This window comes from Urtica dioica, chromosome 3, assembly GCF_054948205.1.
Source record: "Urtica dioica subsp. dioica isolate 48M chromosome 3, U.dioica_male_clone48M_v1_H2, whole genome shotgun sequence".
NCBI lineage: Eukaryota > Viridiplantae > Streptophyta > Magnoliopsida > Rosales > Urticaceae > Urtica > Urtica dioica.
Genome location: NC_142758.1, coordinates 34514809 through 34538341, shown reverse-complemented (window position 1 = coordinate 34538341; position 23533 = coordinate 34514809). Strand labels below are relative to the sequence as shown.

The 23533-nt window shown below is 40.2% G+C and overlaps 1 protein-coding gene and 1 long non-coding RNA gene across 2 annotated transcripts; both read right to left on the bottom strand.

The window, feature by feature from the left end:
- Positions 1–4414: 4414 nt before the first annotated feature.
- Positions 4415–7260, bottom strand: LOC149402639 (uncharacterized). Its single transcript, XR_016296206.1, has 3 exons — positions 7143–7260; positions 5652–5774; positions 4415–4641 (listed from the first exon to the last, which is right to left on the bottom strand). It is a non-coding gene; the product is annotated as an uncharacterized LOC149402639 (long non-coding RNA).
- A 14761-nt stretch (positions 7261–22021) lies between these two features.
- LOC149402638 (uncharacterized) lies at positions 22022–22858 on the bottom strand. The gene has a single exon (XM_089608468.1). The coding sequence runs from the start codon at positions 22856–22858 to the stop codon at positions 22022–22024; it is 837 nt and encodes a 278-aa protein (XP_089464594.1).
- Positions 22859–23533: the final 675 nt, after the last annotated feature.

The window sequence follows — 23533 nt, the reverse complement described above, 5'->3', positions numbered from 1 at the left end:
TGATATAGTCAGTTGGTGATCAAGATCATCCAGGTTCAACCCGTGTCAAGAGAAGTCAATTTTTCTGTTATACTTCTCTTGATACATATTAGCCATAAGCATTGTTGCTTCCCCAGAGAAATTTTCTTTCGAACGTTACTTATTTCGAAAGTGCTAGCAATCTATCGGTTCTGGAATCAACCCTTAGGTGAGTGAACATTAACCTTCTTTCAGGAAGGCTGGATTTCGTATCTGTAAATCACTTCCCACTCGAATCATGCTCTGAGAGACTCCCAAGACATAAGCTGTGATTAGCATGGATAGCCTTTTAGCGAATGAGTCAAAGAGCTCAGTAACATGACCCAGTGTCCATGATCACTTCAGGATTCAGATCAAGTCTCACTGTGACCATCATAGCGGCCTTGGTTAGTGTGTCGTAACGGTTTTTAAACGACACATCTACAACCAAGACCTGTCCAAGTCGTACACTTACCACAAGTGTAGAATGCTCCCACATAGTGATCAGCCTTCACCTATGTGTTCCACATATATGACTTTAGATATAGCTTTCCAGGCGTATATCAGTCATCGACCTCGTTTTAGCTCACCGCCCGAACTCAGGTGCCCAGCACGTGACTCAGTTTAATACGGAGGCTATGGAAGATAGTTGTTATTGATTCTAATTGTTTAGAACTCAACCCACTAATCATATAATGCTAATAGAGTTATCTTATTATCGAATTTAGTAATTATTTATTCATTATCGTCAAGCGGGCAATATTCCCAACAAATGAGGTGGGTATTTATAGGCTTTATAGGAAGCCTTGGGCCGGCCCCTTGAAGCCCACCGGATGGCAGGGCGCGGGGCACGACATGCGCGCGGGGGGCGTCCTCGGCCGGGGCGGGGGGCGCACGTTGGCATTAAGCCCTGCCGGACGCGGGGCGCGCCGGGGCCTGGAGCCCGGTTGGGAGGGCTGTCTGGCCGACGTCCCGGCATGGGTGAGCCGGTGCTCGTCGAGGGAGGTCCGGCCAGCGTTGGGGCGCGTGGCCGAAGGGGGCCCGGCTAGCGCTGGGGTGCTTGGCCGAGGCAGTAGGGGGAACGCCCAAGGGCGCGCGCGGGTGAGGGACAGGGCGTGTGAGGGAGTGCGCGCGGGCGAGGAAGCTAGGCGCGTGCGGGCTGGAGAGCCGGGGGCGCGGGCGGGCCAGTGGGCTGGGAGCACTAAGGAGCACGCGGGCCCGTGGGCCGGGGGCGCTGAGCACGCGCGGGCTGGCACGTGCAGGGGCCGGGGCCCGGCAGGTGGTCCGGCTGGCGAAGCCCGACATGCGCGATATCGTTTTGTTTTTCCGGTCTCCCGAAAACGAACGGTAACAGAGCCCACTTAAAGTGGGCATTCTTTCAAAACAAAGGTCCATGCATATTGAACTGGGCGCGTGCGGGCTGGAGGGCCGGGGGCGCGGGCGGGCCGGTGGCCAGGAGCACTAAGGAGCGCGCGGGCCCGTGGATCGGGAGCGCTGGGTGCGTGCGGGCCCGTGGGCCGGGGGCGCTGAGCGCGCACGGGCCCGTGGACCGTGGGCGCTGGGCGCGTGCGCGGGCCGGGGCCCCGACGATGCAGTGCGCACGCAGGTCGGCACGTGCACAGGCCAGGGCCCGGCAGGTGGTCCGGCCGGCGAAACCCGACCGGCGCGATATCGTTTTTGTTTTCTCGGTTTCCCGAAAACGAACGGTAACAGAGCCCACTTAAAGTGGGCGTTCGCTCAAAATAAAGGTCCATACATATTGAACTGGTATTTTGGTCTTTAACGGAATAGTGTCCGAATTCCTGTCAAATTGGAATGTAATATTCTTTTAGATTATTTCAGGCACTATTCAACTGATAAAAAATAAAAATGTAGAAATTTATAGTCTAGGTTTTTTAAAAATAAATTATTGATGAATACTATCGGAACAAAAAATTTAGCTGTACTAGACCATAATTTTGGTACCATGAATAATATCAAAATTGAGAAATTTTAGGTTTGTTCTGTTCTATTAACTCATGCATAAGCCCAACGACTCACACCATCAGTAGTCAAATTACATTGTCTATGATTCACAAAGAACATGCATACAAGAAACATGGTTTTTTTTCCTTAAAAGAGAAAAATAAAGAGTAAATGCTAAACATGGCAATACGACCCGTCTTGAAACGCCTATAAAACTAGCTAGTGCTCTCCTTCAAAAATAAAATTTTGTCATCCCATGTTTGATGTAGTGTCAAAAACATCATATTCTTGTAACTGCACTTCCTTTATGAAACGCGCGGATGAGAAACTCGTCTTAGTATGAAAAGCTTTCATAGAGAGTCACATAGGAGAGTTGCATTCAAAATAAAAATAACATTGATTGATGTTGGATTGTCAAGCCCAAATGATTGTCCCGACCAAGTTAACCAGATAGCGGATTGGGTTGCAGGTGGAGAAATGACAGATTTGAAGTGTCGTCTAGGACATACGCTCATCAAGTCGTTTCATGTGCTGCAGATCTGAACCATTGATGGTTAATAAAGACTGATGGTCATGATTTGAGCATCAGGGATATCACACACATAAAGGCTCTTCGGCGATATTTGAAGACCTAATCTCATTATTATTCTTCTTGAGCATTTTAGGTTTTCCCTGTGAAAGTGAGAGGTTGAAGTTGTGATTTGTGAGAGTGAGACACGGTTGAGTGTTCTTGTGTATTCTTGATTACTGTAATCTTCTGGAGTCTTTTGCCTTTCTGTATTACTGTTGCATTGAGAAACTTGGTGTCTGAGAGTAAAATTTGCCGATACTAACCACCGGAGCTCAACGTATCGTAGGTGTGTTTTACACCGAAGCACGGGAAAAATCCTTTGTGTCTCTTTATTTCTTGCTCAAAATCCTATCGTCTTTGTGTGTTTGGCCGATCACAATCTATTGATTGTTCCTTAAAAACCTAACAGTGGTATCAGAGACTTTCTGGTCAATAGTTCTCTCCAAAATTTCTCTTGTTCCCTCTTTTCCCCAATTTTCCTTTTTCGATCACCATATGGGTTTTTTGGTCTGTGTTCGTTGGGTCTTTGGGTTTTCTGTCTTGTGAAGGTGGTTCTTGTTTATGAGAAGTGGTTGTTGGAGAGAGTCGAGAAACACACGTGTGATCTTTTTGTGGCACCGGCTCGGTTCACGAAATATGGGTTCGTTCAAGATGGAGTTTTTCGTGTTCGACGAGAAAGGCGACTTCAATATTTGGACAAATAGGATTCGTGCTTTGCTGTCGCACAACAAGGTCTTGGCGTCTCTCGAAGTAGACGAAAACAAGTGGTCCGAAGAAGCCCTCAAGAGAAAGTCGGGGATATTGGAGGAGGCGCACAACCTCTTGATTCTGAATCTTTCAGATGTCGTGCTTCGCAAAGTTGACAGGCTGGAATCGGCCATTGAGGTATGGGACAAAGTCAAATCAATTTATTCTGATCAAACAACCCTTAATCTTGCTTTCTTGAAAGGGGCTATTTTCAATTATAAAATGGATCCTACTAAGTCTATTGAAGAAAATATGGACGAGTTCTTGAAAATGAATTAGTTGTTGAAAAGGTCTAAAGAAGCCCTTGATGATACAAGTCTTGTTGTTATTTTGTTGAATTCTCTGCCTGATTCTTATACTGTTGTGAAAGATTATCTGCCATATACTGGCACTGTTCCTTCTCTTGATTTGGTTATATCTGGTTTGAATCTTAAAAACCAAAAGAGAAGTATTGGTTTTAACTTGTTTGCGAAAGATAAGAATGATTTTTCTTCTCCTAGTAACTCAGCAAAAAAAAAGAAGAACAAATCTGCCAATAATAACTCCTCTAGTAAATCTGAAGAGAGGAAATGTTTCTATTGCAAGAAAGTTGGTCATGTGAAAAAGGACTGTTATAAGTGGCTTGCTAAACAGAAAAACACTACTCATGAATCTAATGTTGTTGTGAATCATGTTAAGAATTCTTGCCCACGAGAGATAATAAATAAATTATTACTAAATAGAATAATGGTTTGCTTTATTAGGATCATATGATTAGTGGGTTGAGGTCTGAATATCAGAATCAATAACAATTATCATCCATAGCCTCCGTATTAAACTGAGTCACGTGCTGGGCACTTGAGTTCGGGTGATGTTGCTAAAACATGGTCGATGACTGATACATGCCTGGACAGCTATATCCAAGGTTATATATGTGGAACACTTGTGAATGTTGATCACGACGTGCGAGCATTCTACACTTGTGGTAAGTGTACGACCCGGACATACTTTGGTTGTATATGTGTCATTTAAGTTGTCACGACCCGCGAGCCTTAGCTCGCCCGCGAGCCGCGGCAGATTTCTCCGTATCTTACTTGACATAAATAAAATTCATAAAAACTTTGGTTGAAGCGCTTCCAGAAAACATTTTCTAGAAAAACTTTTAAAATATTTACATAAACGTCTCAAAAATATGGGCGAATTTTTCGTTTTTCTTAAAACATACTATTTAAAACTTTACAAACAAAAGACTCGTCTTTTAAAAACAAAACAAACTCATTCGCCCTTGACTTAGCCACAGGTCGGCAGCCGTACATACACACGCCTACTTACTTACCGGTTTCGCTGATGCTCTGCTCAGTCTTCTTTGGCCTTTCCTTTATCTACAATATCAAGATAATAACTGTGAGTCGAAAGACTCAGTAAGCGGATATCTACATATCTAATGCACAATGCACATAACACATAAGCAATACATAACATGAGTTCATATCTTTTCATAACTTGCGGAAATATCGGCTTAGGTCCCGATAAATCCACCTTACTTGAGAATCAATCGGCTTAGGTCCCGATAGATTCATCCTGCTTAGGAATCACTCAGCTTAGGTCCCGAGAGATTCCTCTGACTTAAGAATTCACCAGCTTAGGTCCCGGTGATTCACATCATAACATTCTTTTATCATAATCCATGGAATTACCAGCTTAGGTCCCGGTAACTCCTCTTACTTGAGAATATGCCAGCTTAGGTCCCGGCAATTCCCATCATACAATACATTTCCTGCTCGGGATCCCTTAATGATATCCGCACGACACATGTCTTATTGGCGCCAGACAGGAGGGTGCACAGTCTCCTGCCTAATCCCCATGTGGTACCAGCACGAAGCATAATAGGTACCTGCTAACAAGGGGTATATGTCGGAGGCGGTACCATTCTATGTTTTCTCTTTAATTAAATTAACATGAGAGACTACTTAATTCGGGTTTAATCCCGATCTTAACATATATTCTTTTCGCTTATTAACTCGTGACTTATAAGATCTTGAGATGCGACTCCCAAAGATCCTATCATAATATTCTCACTTTTGAATACGAGTCTTAACTTCAGTCTCTCATAATCCAGTTCACTAGGACTGGATCTCTGGAAGGTGGCTAACTAAACACATAGCAAATGCTCGGGTTCCTAGTTACCTCTAGCCATTTTTGTTAGCCGGACTAATTCCGTTTCCCAATTCGTTAGCGGCTTAAAGCCCTTAATCTTGATAGTGAGTTATCTTCTGGCTTATCTTACTCTTGCTTACTAGAAAGCATATAGAAAATGCACGTACAATATATGTATATATATAAAGATATATATAATATTTCTTGATATTGTAGGTGCCTAAAATCCACTTACCCGGATATGATTCTTTCGAATCCTGAGATCTTCTTTTCCAGATAAAAGGGTTCTTCTTAACTTCACGTACAACCCAGTCCTCGTAAGCTTCTCCTGCTAATCCTGATAGCACTCTGGACTTATCTATGGAAGAGAAAGATCGAACATCGAGCATACTCAGTATCTCGTCCATTGATCTACTAACGTATACACTTCTACTAAAAGAAAGCTCATACGGAACGTATTCAAAACATTCTCCTAGTCACGCTACTCAGAGCGTTACAAACACGAAAAATAGAGAATTCACGGAGGCAAAACAGAGATACAGAAAAGAATTGACGCCTAAAAAAAAATAAGGCCCTGACATAACTTCTCTGATCTAAGCTAAAAAACGTCCCACACTATTCGACCACCTATTCTCTTGACTGGGCAAAGCCCACGGCTTAGAATAGGTTCCCGAAGGTCGAAACTAAAAAAAAAGAACGTATAAAGAAACTCTTACTAACAATCTATAGCATACGTAAGTTATATGAAAATAACTCAAAACAACATTTCTCAAATGTGTTTTAGAAAATATTTTATGACTTGTCTCTTTATTGACAAGTTATAACGTCTGAGAACGTAAATAAAACATTTCTCGTTGATATTCGTTTTCCAAATCAAAAGAGTCGAGCTTATAGTCGAACTCGGTTTTGAAACGTAAATCAAATGAGGATACTAAATAATTTGATTGAATCATCAACGAGTTTAATAACGATACATATTAATTTATTTTTCTATTAAACGAGCTTGACTATAAAACATAATGATAATAACGTAGGATAACTCAAACGAGACTACTTGAACAATATAATAATTAGTGAACCGTAAAAACATAATAGTACTTATACATCACGACACATAAACTAAAAAAAACGGTTCGCGACTAGAGTCGAGACTCGGGAAATTTCTCGACTTCCTAACACTAAACCGAGACTTCGCGAGTCTCCGAACGAAACCCGACAGCTGTGAACAGCCCCCCGAGAGCCGCCACAATGTCGCTGCCGTCCCCGGCCCAACAGCTCGTCCCAACCGAGCCGATGAACCTCGCTGACCAGCCCCGCTCCGTCGTCACTCGCGCAACAGCTCCGCCAACCTTCGGACAGCCTCTTCGCCATCCCGAGCCGCTGCCCCGAGACCTGTTTAGCCCACCTAAAACGAGCCTAGACTCTCAACAGATATAACTCACACGCACAACAACGAAACAACCGTTAACTCCTATTCTCAAACTAGAAAAGCAACGTAAAGCTCAGAATCACGTCCCAAAAAAATCAAGATCAAACACACGGCTAGAACCATTCTACACGGCCAAGACCAAAACCACACCCAAACCCGTCCAAAACCAAGAACACCACCATAATCAGAGGAATCATCACCGAAATCAACTCTTGAACCATTAATTTCGCTTAACATCAAAAACCCCCAAATTCCAACCCTAAAACTTCGAACCCTAGAGATAAAAATCTCTCTTACCTCAGGTGAAATTGGTGGGTTCGAGTCTTCTCCGGCCCTTTCTCCCTTCTTTCCCGGCGATCTCCTCTCAACCGGTGTCCTCGGCGGCTCACGGCGGTGGTTCGTCTCTTCTCGGTCCTGGTGGCTCGTCGGCCGAGCGTCCCCTTCGCGAGCTCACCCCCTCGCTCTCTCGTTCTCTATTTCTCAGCCGCTCTCTCTCTCTTGCTCTCCCTTCCCTCGGCTCTCTCTCTCTCGCTCGGGTTCTCTTCTCCTTCTTCTTTCTTTTTTTTTTCCCGTGTCTTTTCTCTTTCTTGGGCTGGTATGTTTTTTTTTCTTGGTTGCCGATTCCCTTATTCGGCTAAGTGATAAACATCACTTTGAAGAAGATTCCACACACTAATGACGTGGCAATGCTCAACCTTATCCTATTAATTACAAACCAACCTATTTTCTTTGTTTTCTTTCAAATGGGTCCCTTAAAATTGTTACAACCACGTCCTTTTCATATAATTATTTAATTAAATCCATCACCGAATGGATTATAATTATATGATTTGACCCGAGAATTTTCTCGTTCGTTCTCGATTAATTAAAATATATTTAAGGTTTCTCGGAATTAATTCTCTTCCTTGAGAATTTGTTTCTTAAATTAATTTCCGGAATATTTCCTCGGAATTAATTTACTAATCGAGATAAACTCGATAATTCCTTTGTTTATTCCGAGATTTCCATAACCTTAATATATTTAAAATTAATTCGATAAATCCATTGAAATATAATTCACTCGAGAGTTTAGTTGTAACAACGGAAACTCGTTATTTACTTCCAAATCTCCAAATACGAGTGACGCAGAAACTTGTCCTTACATAAGTACTGTTATGACACACTAACCATGGTCTCTATGATGGTCACAGTAAGACTTGATCTAAATCCTGAAGTGATCATGGACACTGGATCATGTTATCGAACTCGTTGACTCATTCGCTAAAAGGCTACTATCATGCTAATCACAGTTTATGTCTTGGGAGTTTCGGAGCATGATTCGAGTGGGAAGTGGTTGACTCAAGCCTTCCTGAAAGAAGGTCAATGTTCACTCACCTAATGGTTGATTCCAGAACCGATAGATTGCTTGCACTTCCGAAATATGGAAGAATCTTTTGTTGGGGAAGCAACAATGCTTAGGGTATATATGTATCAAGAAAGGTATAACAGATTAATTGACCTTTCTCGATACGAGTTGAAGTTGGAGGATCTTGATCACGTACTGACTAGATCAATGGACACTTGTCACGATGAGTATATATAATTCTAGTATAAAAGAGGGTTTAGTCTTGACTTACGTATGAAGTATTTTACCAAGATTAGACAAATCGATGGAAAAGAGAAATGATCGTCTTTTCATCGGATTTGTCAAGCTTCTATTATTAGGTCCATAGTCCCTAATTCAGCTTCGTTAAGACGAATAAAGAACCTCTAATAATAATAATGTATTTCATTATTATAATCTCACAAGCTGTAATTGTGATTGACAGTATCAATTCTAAAATATGGGTATTTGCATAATTAAATAATTATTTATGGTAGTATTAATTATTTATTGTTTGATCAAGTTAATAATTAATCAATTACTTATTTGTTTATTGTTGGACCAAGTTAATAAATAATTAATTGAGTTTTAAGCAATTGGGCCTTGCACTAAATGAGGTGGACGAATTTTAGAGTTTCTAGCATTGGGATTTGCACCAAAAACGCCTTGGCCGTGTGCCAAAAATTCGTCCATACCCATTATTTGTACTTACCAATATTTTCTCTTTAGTTGTTTAATTAAAGGAGACAGAAAAATATTTAAAAGGAAATAAGATATTGTCCTTTATTCTCTTTCATGGATATGAGGAGAGAATAATATTTAAAAGGAAATAAGATTTTGTCCTTTATTCTCTCTCATGAATATTAGGAGAGAATAATATTTAAAAGGAAATAAGATATTGTCATTTATTCCTTCTCATGAATATTAATGAGAATAATATTTAAAATGAAATAAGATATTGTCATTTATTATCTCTCATGAGAGAATAATATTTAAAAGGAAATAAGATATTTCTTTTATTATCTCATTAATAAATATTCTTTATTTAAACAGGAAATAAAATCTCATAGATATTGATCTGATGGCTAAGAGAGAAAGTAGGATCCATGAGATAAGATCCAATGGCCAATCTTAGATTCACTAGTGTGAACACAATAAAAGGAAATAATATATTTTTGAAACTTCCAAGAATATATTATTTCCACTACTATAAATAGGGGGGATCATGAGAAGAGAAAAACAAACTTATGTGCATTCAGAAAAATCGACCAAGAGGCTCTCCCTCTCTCTCTCTTGGCTGATTCTCTCTCTCTCTCTCTCTCTCTCTCTCTCTCTCTCTCCTCTCTCTCTCTCTCTCTCTCTCTCTCTCTCCCCCTCTCTCTCTCTACCCCTTGGAATTGCTCTATCCCGTTCTTAGAAAATAAGTGAGATCTTGAAACAATACTTATTTCTTGATCATGTGAGATTAAAGAGTGTGGCCCTACGCCGTATTTCTTTATTCATCCGGAGATTACGTTTCGGAAGACTACGGTGTCATCAAGAGGAGTATGAGGATTTATAAGCTTGAAGAAGGAGATCAAGGCGTTCAAAGACGAGGATTTGAAAGCTTGAAGAATGAGATCAAGGCGTTTGAAGACGAATTGTGAAAGCTAGAAGATTCTGTTCGTGAGCTCAATCCATAAGTTCTCTATGAGCCTTGTTCTTTGATCTTATTGGTTGCTTGACATGTTTGAATGCTTTCATTATTTAATTAATAGAGTATATCTAGATCTTGTTAGATAACCATCTTCTTATTTAACTTTTTTAGTGTAATTAATTTATTCCGCAACTTATATGGTTATCAAGGTGAGTACATAATCCCGACGAGTTGTATCGGAGCGATTGTTCGTGTTCAATACTCCCCTTCCTTACACGAGGTATCAGAGCGATTGTTCGTGTCTGATACCACCTCTGTAATCACAACAAGTGGTATTAGAGGGGTTGTTCGTGTCTGATACCACCCTTGCATTCTCCAACATGTGATATTAGAATGATTGTTCATATCTGATATCCTACATATTTCACCAACAAGTGGTATCAGAGCGATTGTTTGTGTCTGATACCACTCGTTCGTTCCCAAAAAATGGTATCATAGCGATTGTTCGTGTCTGATACCACTCGATTGTTCACCAACAAATCATGCTGTTGAGTCTCAAGGTTGTGATGTTTTGTATGTTAGTGATCAGATTAGGTTTAGGGAGTGGGTTATTGATTTTGGTTGTACCTTTCGCATGTGTCCTTACAAAGAGTGGTTATTGATTTGAAACCTATTGATTCTGGTAGTGTATATAGGAAACAACCATCTTTGCAAGAAGATTGAAGGTATTGGGTCCATTACCTTCAAACTTGAGAATGATAGGAAAGTTGTTCTCAATGATGTTCATTTAAATCGTGGTTTGAAACGAAATCTGATTTCTATTGGTTGGCTTGATGATCTTGGGTGTTCTACTAGTCTTGAGAATAGTGTAGCTATTGTTAGGAAAGATGGAAAACTTATCTTTATCGGTTTGAAATGTAATGGCTTGTATATTCTTTGTGGTGCTCAATGCTCTTTGCCATCTCTGCTACTCTTGTTAATACTAACCATGCAGGTCCAGACAAATGGCACCTTAGGCCCGGTCACATGGTCTTGCATTCTTAGGTAAGGAAGGTAAGTTTGGTAAGGACCAGTTTCATAACATTAGCTTCTGTGAGACTTCTATCATGGGTAAACAACATAGGCATAAGTTTTCTAGAGGAAACCATTATTCTACACATATTTTAGAATACATGCTTGCTGACTTATGGGGCCCTGATAAGACTACTACACATGGTGGTTTTAGATATTTTCTATCTATTGTTGATGATCACTTTAGAATGGTTTGGACTTGTTTGCTAAAATCTAAAGATGAAGCTTTTGAGCTTTTCAAAAACTGGCAAGTCTTGGTTGAAAACCAAACTGATAAGCATGTTAAAACTTTAAGACCGATAATGGCCTAGAATTATGCAATCATTTATTTGACAAGTTTTGCAATGATAAGGGAATTACAAGACATCACACGATTCGACTTACATTAGATCAGAATGGTTTAGATGAGCGCATGAATCGAACCATCCTGGAAAAGGTAAGGTGTCTTTTATTCACTTCTGGTTTGTCCAAGTCTTTTTGGGGTGAAGCCCTTGCAACTGCCACATACCTCATTAACCTCAGCCCTTCTAGTGCTATAGAGTTTTAATGTCCTTTAGAAGTTTGGTCTGGAAGGAATCCTAGCCTAACACACCTTAGAGTTTTCGGCTCTGCTGCCTATGCTCACACCAGAGAAGGAAAACTGGACCCTCGGTCGATTAAGTGTGTGTTCTTAGGATACCCTTTGGCACCAAAGGTTATAGGCTATGGGAATTAGGTTCTAGAAGGGAAAAGATCATAGTTAGTCATGATGTTGTGTTCAATGAGAGTGTTTTCCCTTGTAAGGCCTTAGATGACACTGATAACCATCGACCCGTATCCTCTAGTGAACACAACCAAGCCGAGATTACTAACCTTGAGGTGAAGTTAGAACCTGACCCTAGAGAGCCTCAGCCAGAACCAAACCCCCAACATGAACATGGTTTTTCTATAGGTATTCAAGATGGTGAAGAAGAACATCTTCATGTTGACCACTTAGAGCCAATAGATCAAGAACCCTTAGAGAACTTCTAGCTAGCAGTGATAGGAATAGAAGGGAAATCAGACCTCCCTCTAGTTCTCCTACGCCGACCTTGTCTTCACGACTTTGGTGGCAGCTCATGAGATCCAAGTGGTGGAATCGAGCTGCTACCAAGAAGCCATAAGGTCTAAAGACAACGGTAAGTGGCTTGATGCCATGAAAGAGGAAATGCATTCCCTTAGGGTCAATAACACTTGGAAGCTTTTTCTTAAACCTAAGGATAGGAAAGTTGTTGAGTGTAGATGGTTGTATAATGATCAAAGAAGGCATGACTCCCAGTGAACCTCCTAGGTATAAGGCTAGACTGGTTGCAAATGGCTTCACCCAGAGAGTGGGAATAGATTTCAATGAAATTTTCTCTCATGTGGTTAAGTATAAGACTATTCGAATCATGTTGTCTATTGCAGGTCACTTTGACTTTGAGATTGACCAGATGGATGTTAAGACAACTTTTCTACATGATGACCTCGATGAGACCATATATATGGTTCAACCTGAGGGATTTGTGGAGAGTAAGTCTGCTGATTGTGTGTGTTTGTTGCAAAAGTCCTTATATGGGCTTAAACAGTCACCACGATAGTGGTACAAAAGGTTTGATAACTTTGTGATTAGTATTGGTTTTTGTAAAAGTCAATTTGACTCATGTTTTTATTTCTGTCATGATAATATCCCTGTTTACTTGCTTCTTTATGTTGATGACATGTTATTAATCAGCAAGTCTAGGTACCAGATAAATGAGCTAAAAAATAAGCAGAGTTCTGAGTTTGATATGAAAGACCTAGGGGCTTTTAGAAAGATATTAGGGATGTTTGTAGATCATTATAGGAGTAAGTCAAACTACTTATTTAACCAAACTGATTGAAATATTTAGGCATTTGAATCAGAAACCAGTCAAGGTCCCTTTGGCTGGGCATTTCTTGTTAGGTAAACATCAGTGCCCAAATTCTTTGTCAGAATCCACAAAATGGAGAATGTGCCTTACTCTAATGTCATTGGTTCTGTGATGTACTCTATGATAAGTACCCGACCAGATTTGTCCTTTGCTATATTTTTACTGAATCGATTTATGTCAAATCCTGGTCATGAACATTGGAAGGCCCTTCAATGGGTTCTTAATTATATTAATGGTACTTTAAATGCATGTTTGGTTTACAAATGCATATTTGACACACCTGATCTTGTACGGTATGTAGATTCATATTTTACAGGTGACAGGGACTCTCTGAAGTCAACCATAATGTATTTTTATATGCTATGAGGGAATTGTGTCAACTGGAAGTCACAATTACAGCCTACTAGTAGCTCTGTCTACAATAGAGGCAGAGGATGTGGCTCTCGTTGATGCAGTCAAGGAAGCCATCTGGCTGTAAGGTCTGCTCCGGGAAGCGAAACTGTTGGACAACAAAGTGACAATGTTCTTTGATAGTCAAAGCGCCATACACCTCAGTAAAAATCCAGTGTACCATGAGCGAACCAAAGCACGTGGACATCAGATTCCATTTTGTACGCGATCGCATAGCAGAAGGTGAGGTAGACTTGAAGCAGATGCCAACAGAGGACAACCCAATAGATATGGGAACGAAGTTTGTTACAAACACAAAGTTCAATCACTGCTTAAAACTTGTTGTTTGTAGGTTGATCTCAGGTTAGTGAGCTATGAAGGTGGTGTTGAGCGAATGTAACTAGTATCGAGTAGACGAGCATTCAGACTTCAAGGTGGAGAAATATTGGATTGGAAGCCCAAATGCTTCTTCCCGGCCCAGTTAGGCTGCAAGTGGAGAAACGACAGACTTAAAGTGTTGACCAGGACAGACGCTCGTCAAGTCGTTTCATGTGCCGCAGATCTGAACCGTTGATGGTTAATGAAGACTGATGGTCAGGATTTGAGCATCAGGGATATCACACACATAAAGGCTCTTCGGCGATCTTTGAAGACCTAATCTCATTAGTCTTTTTCTTGAGCGTTTTAGGGTTTCTCTGTGAAAGTGAAAGGTTGAAGTTGTGATCTGTGAGAGTGAGACACGGTTGAGTGTTCTTGTGTATTCTTGATTATTGTAATCTTCTGGAGTCTCTTGCCTTTCTATATTATTGTTGTATTGAGAAACTTAGGGTCTGAGAGTAAGATTTGCCGATACTAGTGAACGAGTTCCACCACCGGAGCTCAACGTGCAATAGGTGTGTTTTACACCGAAGCACGGGAAATATCCTTTGTGTCTCTTTATTTCTTGCTCAAAATCCTATCGTCTTTGTGTGTTTGGCCAATCACATTATATTGAATGTTCCTTAAAAACCTAACAATTGAGTTGGGGCCTCATAAATATCTTCGGATCGATGATGTACTAATTGATCATCTTCATCCCATGGCCACCTCATAGGAGGGCCACATATTGCGATGTTGTGAATTCAAGCAAATGGGCCATGGAATAGAGCGGGGTCTAAAGAGGTGGCCTTCAATTTACACCACCCTATAGGAGGGCCACATAATGTGATGTTGTGAATTACTATATCGATCATGTAGTAATTGATCATCTTCACCCCACAACCACCTCATATGAGGGCCACATAATGTGACGTGGTGAATTCAAGCAAATGGGCCATGCAAAAGAGCGGACTCTAAAGAGGTGGCCTTCCATTTTGACCACCGAGGAGCATAAGCGGTCCTCATTGTTAGGAGTGTTGCTACAAAAGAGTATTATAGTAATTCCTTATAAAAGGGTATTGTTGTAATCACATTAAATTGCCAACTAAATGAGATAAAAGACATAATCAATAAAAGAATAGATCGTTCACTACATGATATTGTATAACAACATTCATCAAACCCTTAACCATTTGCATAAAGTGTGATTATACATCTACATTTGATGTGAGAAGTATAAGTAATAATGGGTGGAGCGCTTAAACTAGTGATCAATCTATGTCTGGGTTGCTAGATTTGAGATCAAATACGCGGTTCGCCAGTGAATAGGTTTTCACTGAGTGGGAACATTTTGTGCAGAGGGTCTGTACATGACTTGGACAGATTACAATTAAGTACATCGTTTAAGTAACCGTTATGATGAGACTTATTGCAATCACAAATGATGGTACAATATTGATACACTTTAATCATAAGGTGCTCCTGAAATTCAGATTTATATACTTGACTCTTTGATTCATTTGTTCACGGCTACAAAAGATGTTTATATATTTATGCTTTGCGAGACCAGGGGTATAATTAGTGAAGCAATGGAAATATCAAAAGGGGAATCCACCTCTTAAGAAAGACAATTTATGTTTGTTCACTTGATAATCGATTCTAGAACTGTTAGATTGCCTGCACCTTTGCACTACGAGTAGCAAAGAAATGTTTTGATAGGGTGTCGGTGGAACTCGAGGCTTAAAAGTGGCTCGATGATATAAGGTAATTTTGACCCATCACGCCACGAGCTGAACCTAGATGGGATTGTGGTGGAATATTATCAAGATTTGATTAAACGAAAGTTAAGCCCGACAAGACGGACAAGGATAATCTAGTAGTAAGTATTATACTTGACTACAAGCTCACAAATCCATTTAACTGCATCACTTTTTTGTTACGTAAAAGGAAGTTTTACAAAAAAAAACGTTATTAATAATAAAATAACTTGAGAAATATCACTTAGATTTAAATGGACGTTCGAAGAGCATTTGAATCAGCTCACAAGGCTCAGATAAGCTTGTGGTAGATGTGTACATTGTTGGGGATTAAACATGTTGGTATCTGTCACAAATAATCTCTCTGACACCAAATGATTAGTGAAATACCCTTATTGAGAATACATGTCCCTATAACCGTGTGAAATATAAATAATTACACAATCTGGCTAATTAATTATACGATTATATGATCTAGATTTGTTTGAATGGGTAGTAAACGCTAGAGAGTAATCCAAGAAACCAATTTATAAGAGATGAAGGGAATATCATAACACTTATAGGTTTGGGTTCAGCTATAGAAACTTCCAAACGAGTTCTTCAAGATTCAATTATGAGCTCCGATTACTCGATCTTCAAGTTTTGGTCTCCGGCCTTGAATCTTCAATGGAGTATACTGTAATCTTCCAAGCCGTAATCTTCGAATGAACAAGTGTGGGCTCTCTTGTTATCTCACGACTACCAGTTTAGGAGTTCGGGTCGCGTAGTATATTTGGGATTGGAATCATGAATTCCAAGGGAGAGGGAGAGAGAAAAATTGGCCACTATAGAGAGAGAGTGGTCGAATTTTTCCTCGTTTTTCGTCCATCACACGTGTGTCTTTTTCTGTTCTCCATGACTCCTATTTATAGCGGTAAGATGGAGATATTTTAGGAAGCCATTAGGGTTTCCTTATTCTCTTATATTCTTTCATATTTTGTAGTTAAACATGAACCATTGGATATTGACTACGAATTCTACTTTTTCTCTCATCCATCAAATCAAAATCCAGGATACTATATTTTCTTATTTTTCTCATATATTTAAGAAATCTAGATATTTGAGAATAATAAGGACAATATCTTATTTTCTTATTTAATGGAGATAATATATCAATCATTATTATTCTCCTAAATATTAGGAAATTTGTTGGAATCGATCTAGGGCTTAAGAAAATAATTAACGCTTCGGTAAGCGGCGGAATTTTAAAAATTTTCTTTTACAAGTAAAACCAGTTTTTTACTAACCTAGACAAAAGAGCAAGTACACGTAATTAAAAACTATTATGAGCTAAGAAGTTTACTAACCTTTCTTGAAGCTTGATCCTTGAGAAGCTCTTAAAAAGTTGCAACGCTCGTCTCCCTTCGCAGCACGTCTCTCTTTCTTTCCTCGGCACCTCGAGCAACCACGAAAGTTTCTATCACTAAATCACTCGAAATAAAGGAATCAGTGAGTGGGCACTTTTAAACACTACGACTTAAGAACGAGTCTTGAAGTCGCAGAGCTAAACACTAGGTCAAATGAGGACCTAGGTGTTGTCAATGGTGCCCACAAGAAGAGTAGTAGTGTCTATTTATGTACATTTGATGTCATATAGTCTTACGAAGACTCTTGCTTGTAATTGCTTATTCATTAATAAAAAGTTGAAACGTTCATTCAATCTTCTTTGTTTGAAGTTTTATGATAAAACCTTAGTCTTTTAGTCCATAAACAAACTTAACAACTTACGAAGAGACAAATGTAGATTTGCATGAACAAACTCTTCATAGTTTGCTTAAAACGATATATTCGCAATCTTAGGGTCAAAGGACTATTGACCTCAGTATGATTGTTAGAAGAATCTATGATGTCTGTTTATGAGGCATTGAGAGTTGGAGACTCTATAGTTCTTCTAGGTATCTTCCGAAGGTACTGAATTGACCAGTGCACTTCTAGAGACAATATAAGAACAAACCATTTAACCTCTTATGTCTCGAAGTCACTATGTATGAATTGCATCATGCTTACCTTAATCCTGAAATGAGACATGCCATTTCACACCTTAGTATTCTCATTTGAGAAAGTCAAATTTCGGACTCACTATGTGATTCCGAACAAGGCCTATTGGTGAAGTACTAAGTTGTGAGTCTGTCATGAGTAACTTTGTGAAGTTCTCATAGATATGGAATTCATGTACAAGATTGCTGAAATGCAATGTATGTCACCTCATGCTTTGTTCCTTGGAGTGTGAATAAATGAACTGGCCAGTGTCCAAATTGAGTCCTGACTCTTTTGGATGAAACAATGTGACTTGTTAGCTCCTCGTCGATACATTGTTTCTAACTTATTCACAAGCGACAAAGGAGTTGAGGAAATAACAGCTAGAAGGGTAAAATGGTAATTTAGTAAATCCCGACTAGCTGATGACATTCATGAAGGGTAGCATAGATAATATTCAGTGGATCCGCTCATTATAATTAGGTGAATTCTTGAGTAGAAAATAAATTCATTTGAACCGAGAGATTTTCAGTGTCAGCTCTTTAGTGGAGTCAGTTGGCATTAAGCTAAACTTGGAAAAGGTTTGTGAACTTTTGAGTCCAAGTGTTTAGCTCAAGCTTTGTTCATTTGGGTCCATGAGGTCACTGTCACGAATCACATCGATAGGAATAGTTAAACTGGAAGCTAAGCCAAAACAAGAACGAAAATAGTTAAAAGGGTATTTTTGTCTTTTGAGACAAAGGATGAAATGGATGTCAATAAATTTTGACAAGTTCATTAGATGACTTAATGTCACTCGGCCATAATATGATTAATTGGGCCTTGTGAATTAATTTCGTTTCATAAGAATTTTATTGAAAATTCTTAATGGGCTTTTCTCATGTTGTTATGAACAAATGAAGAAGCTTCTAGAAGCTCCTTCTAGAGACATGTTGGGCGCCCATAATACCCAAAGAAAGAGAGTTTATTTTGTGCATAAATGTATATAGATACTTGCCAAAAGAAAAAGAGGAAACAAATTTGCATAAGGATGCTTAAGAATTTCGGCCAAGTAAGAAAAAGGCAAGGCAAGGCACATAAAAGGAAACAAATCCAAGCCTTCTAGAAGGCTGCCTTGGCCGTGTGGAATAAGAAGGAAATGGGCAATATTTGCTCATGAATATGTGATATTCTATAGAAGAGGAAACTACCTTATTGAAGGTGAGACCTCTCCTATAAATAGGAGCCTCATTCCACACATTTCATTCATCCAAGTTTAAGAGATTTGAGAGACTCTCTCTCTAGAACTTGGCCGAAAATCCTCTCTCTCTCTCTCTAGTTTATTTTCGATTATTTCTTGTCTTGGCACCTAGGTCCTCACTCGACCTAGTGTTTAGCTCTGCGACTTCGAGACTCGTTCTCAAGTCGTAGTGTTTAAAAGTGCCCACTCACTGATTCCTTCTTTTCGAGTGATTTAGTGATAGAAACTTTCGTGGTTGCTCGAGGTGCCGAGGAAAGAAAAGAGAGACGTGCTGCGAGGGGAGACGAACGTTGCCAACCTTCCAAAGGCTCATCAACGTTCAAGCATAAAAAAGGTTAGTAACTTTTATAGCTCATATTAGTTTTTATTTACATGCATATGCTCTTGTCTAGGTTAGTAAAAACTAGTTTTACTTAAAAAGAAAATTTTTAAAATTCCGCAGCTTAACGAAGCGTTAAACTTTTTCTTAAACCCTAGATCGATTCCAACACTAGGTGCCAAAACAATAAAACGAAATTGACTAGAGAGAGAGAGAGGAGAGGGGTGGCCACAATGTCTAGAGAGAGAGTCTCTCAATCTCTAACTTGTGTGGAATGAATAGAATGAGAGGAATGAGGGTCCTATTTATAGGAGAAGGGTTGGCCTTGGAAAGAAGTAGTTTCCTCTTATTTTCCAAGCCTTTTTGAGAAATCTTTTATTGCCCAAATCTCCTAAATGGGCGCCTACATCAAACACATCCCCAAGGGATTAGTTTCCTCTTTTATTCCATGCCTTGCCTTTGACTCTCTCTTGGCCGAAATTCTACTTTCCTCATAGAGGAAATTTGTTTCCTCTTTTTCTTTTGGCAAGTATCTACATACATTTATGCACAAAATAATCTCTCTTTCTCTTTGGGTGTGGGCGCCTATCACCTTCTAGAATGGGCTTCTAGAAGCTTTTCCATTTGTTCATGACAACATGAAAAAAGGCCCATTAAGAATTTTCAATAAAATTCTTATGAAATGAAATTAATCCACAAGGCCCAATTAATCATATTATGGCCGAGTGTTACTTGTCATCAAATGACCTTGTCAAAAAAATTTATTGACATTCATTTCATCATATGTCTCAAAAGACAAAAATACCCTTTTGACAATTTTCGTTCTTGTTTTGACTTAGCTTCCAATTTAACTATTCCTACTCGATGTGATTCGTGACAATGACCTCATGGACCCAAATGAACAAAGCTTGGGCTAAACACTTGGACTCAAAAGTTCACAAACCTTTTCCAAGTTTAGCTTAATGCCAACTGACTCCACTAAAGAGTTGACACTGAAAATCTCTCGGTTCAAATGAATTTATTTTCTACTCAAGAATTCAACCTAATTATGATGAGCGGATCCACTGAATATTATCTATGTTTACCCTTCATGAATATCATCAGCTAGTCGGGATTTATAAAATTACCATTTTACCCTTCTAGTTGTTATTTCCTCAACTCCTTTGTCGCTTGTGAATAAGTTAGAAACAATGTATTGACGAGGAGCTAACAAGTCACATTGTTTCATCCAAAAGAGTCAAGACTCAATTTGGACACTGGCCAGTTCATTTATTCACACTCCAAGGAACAAAGCATGAGGTGATATACATTGCATTTCAGCAATCTTGTACATGAATTCCATATCTATGAGAACTTCACAAAGTTACTCATGACATTCTCACAACTTAGTACTTCACCAATAGGCCTTGTTCGGAATCACATAGTGAGTCCGAACTCTGACTTTCTCAAATGAGAATACTAAGGTGTGAAATGACATGTCTCAGTTCAGGATTAAGGTAAGCACGACGCAATTCATACGTAGTGACTTCGAGACATAAGAGGTTAAATGGTTTGTTCTTATCTTGTCTCTAGAAGTGCACTGGTCAATCCAGTACCTTCGAAAGATACCTAGAAGAACTATAGAGTCTCCAACTCTCAATGCCTCATGACCAGACATCATAGATTCTTCTAACAATCATACTGGGGTCAATAGTCCTTTGACCCTTAGATTGCGAATATATCGTTTTAAGCAAACTACGAAGAGTTTGTTCATGCAAATCTACATTTGTCTCTTCGTAAGTTGTATAGTTTGTTTATGGACTAAAGACTAAGGTTTTATCATAAAGCTTCAGACAAGGAAGATTGAATGAACGTTTCAACTTTTATTAATAAATAAGCAGATACAAGCAAAAGTCTTCGTAAGGCTATATGACATCAAATGTACATAAATACACACTACAACTCTTCTTGTGGGCACCATTGACAACAAAATTATCCGTGAGAGAGAATAAAGGACAAGATCTTATTTCCTTATTTAAGAGAAAAAGAATATCTCAACCATTATTCTATCATAGACACGAGCATGTCGTCGATATATACTTCCATCGTTTTTCCTATCTTTTCTTTGAACATTTTGCTGACTAACCTTTGATAGGTGGCACCAGCGTTTTTTAGTCCAAAGGGCATGACCTTGTAGCAATACGTGCCTCGGTCGATGATGAAAGCTGTCTTTTCTTGGTCGTCTGGATGCATCTGGATTTGGTTATATGCTGAGAATGCGTCCATGAACGACAAGATCTTATGTCCTGCAGTTGCTTCGACTAGCTAGTCGATATGGGGCAACGGGAAGCTGTCCTTGGGGCATGCTTTATTCAGATCGTTGAAATCAATAGATACTCTCCATTTCCCATTCTTTTTCTTCACGACGACGGTGTTTGCTAGCTAATCCGGGTATTTTACTTTGCGGATTGAATCTGCAGTTAGCAGTCTTTCGACTTCGTCATTGACAACCCGTGCCCTGTCGGGACCGAGCTTTCGTCTTTTTTGTTTTACAGGTTTAAAACTGGGATCGAAGTTAAGTTGGTGAAACGTAACGTCGATGCTTAGTACTGGCATATCTTCGGTTGACCAGGCAAAGGTGGAATTGTTTCGTTTTAAGAAACAGATTAGCTCTCACCTGATACCACCTTTAAGCTCGGCCCCGATTCCGCCACACTTGGAAGGATCAGAGCCATCGAGCTGCACTTGGACTATCATCTCGGCATTCGGTGCATCAAGAGAGTGGTTCTTCCAGTGCAGAAACGCTCTCGGCCGACTCCACGCCATTAATTGCTATTGTTCTTCTTTAATCGCTTTAACGCAATGTCTGTGACTGGTGAGATAACAGCTGCGGGAGGTCGCCTGATTGCCCCGGATCTCTTTTATCCCCTCAAGCGTATGGAAGCGAATACATTGATGAAAGGTTGAGGGCACAGCCCTCATCCTATGTATCCATGGTCTTCCCAAGATAATATTGTAGGGGGAGAGATAGTCAAGTACTTGGAATTCTACTATTTTATTGATTCCATTCATTTTTACGGGCAACCTGATCGTTCCTAAGGATGGAGTAGTTGACCCATTGAAACCTGTCAATTGGGTTTATTCTCTTTTGATCTCGTCCTCGCTGATTCTCATCCTGGCCAGGGTATCCTTGAAGATAAGATCTACGGAGCTGCCTCCATCGATTAGAACTCTTGCGACCTCACAGTTTGACACGTCAATCGTGATTACGAGTGCGTCGTCGTGCGGATCGGTTGTCCCTATGGCTTCTTTTTTGGAGAACGAGATTTGGACATCTTGTTCTGGTCTGATTCTTGTGGTTTGATTACTCAACTGACGTTGATATGCTTTGATTGAGTTTACCAATCCGTTGCAAAACTTTGAGCCGCCCATTATGAAGTCAACTCTGTGTTTTGCGACGGTCGGTTGGGAATTTGGTTCCCCTTCCTCAACGGGTATTGATATCTTGGGGGAGGGGTTGCCCCTTCCTTTGTTGTTGTTGTTAAAGACCTTCTTTTTTGGCGGGGGTCCTAGATCAACGTCTTTTAATTCCCCTTTTGCATATTTTTTTGCTAGAGCCTTGCGCACGGTTTCACAATTAACCGTGTCATGGCCGTTAGCCTTATGAAAACTGCAATACGCATTGGGGTCCCGTGTCCATTTCATTGCCTGGGGACCTCCCTCCTTAATATCTTCATCGACGTTGAAGGTGTAATTAGGAGGGCCCTGTAGCTTTCTGGCATGAGGCGTAGCATCGTGGGGATTGACCCTGTGAGGGTTGCCCCCAGCATTTACAGGCCTTATCCAAGTATTGGAGGGCGGTTTCTTTTCAGCCGCTCGTTGCCTCTCGTAGGAAGCGAATTCCTCCTTGGCTTTCGCGTAATTCGTGGCTTTGTGAATCGCATCTTCCAATGTGAGGGGACGGTTAACAGTCATCTCTAGTTTCAGCTTTGAGTCGTGCCTTAACCCGTTCCTTAGAGAGGTTATTGCATATTCGTGACATACGTTAGATATTTATGAGAGCACATCCTTGTAACGGATCAGGAAATCCTTCAAGGATTCGTTCTCTTTCAGTTGAATTCCCCATAAATCTGCTACGGTCAGATCGTCCTCCACGAACATCGAATAGTGTTTCAGGAATGTAGCCGATAGTTTGTCAAAACTATCGATAGAGTTCGGCTCGAGTTTGGAGAACCACTCTAAAGCGGACCCAGATAAGCTTTCTGCGAATAGTTGGCAGTAACCCGCCTCTAATTCTCTCTCTGCGAGCATAACCCGTCCCATTGCGACTCTGAAGGACAAGATAAAAGCTTTCGGACTCGAAGTACCATTATACCGCGACAGGCGGACCTTTCCGGTATCTCCCAGCTGCACTTCGGTAATGTTTCTGGAAAAAGAAGTTCTCCTTATTTCTTCAACGAGGCAATCTATTTCGGAGGCCGAACTGGTTGCGGAATGAAATTCTGAACGAACAGCTCTCAGTTTAGTCGTTATTGACTCCTTAAATCGATCTAGTTCGGTCATGCTGGGTTCGTCCCCGTGAAAGAGGCGAGGTCCCGTACGGGTAGGTGTGACCGCGATCTCCTAGACCGGGCTATGACGGGTCTGATT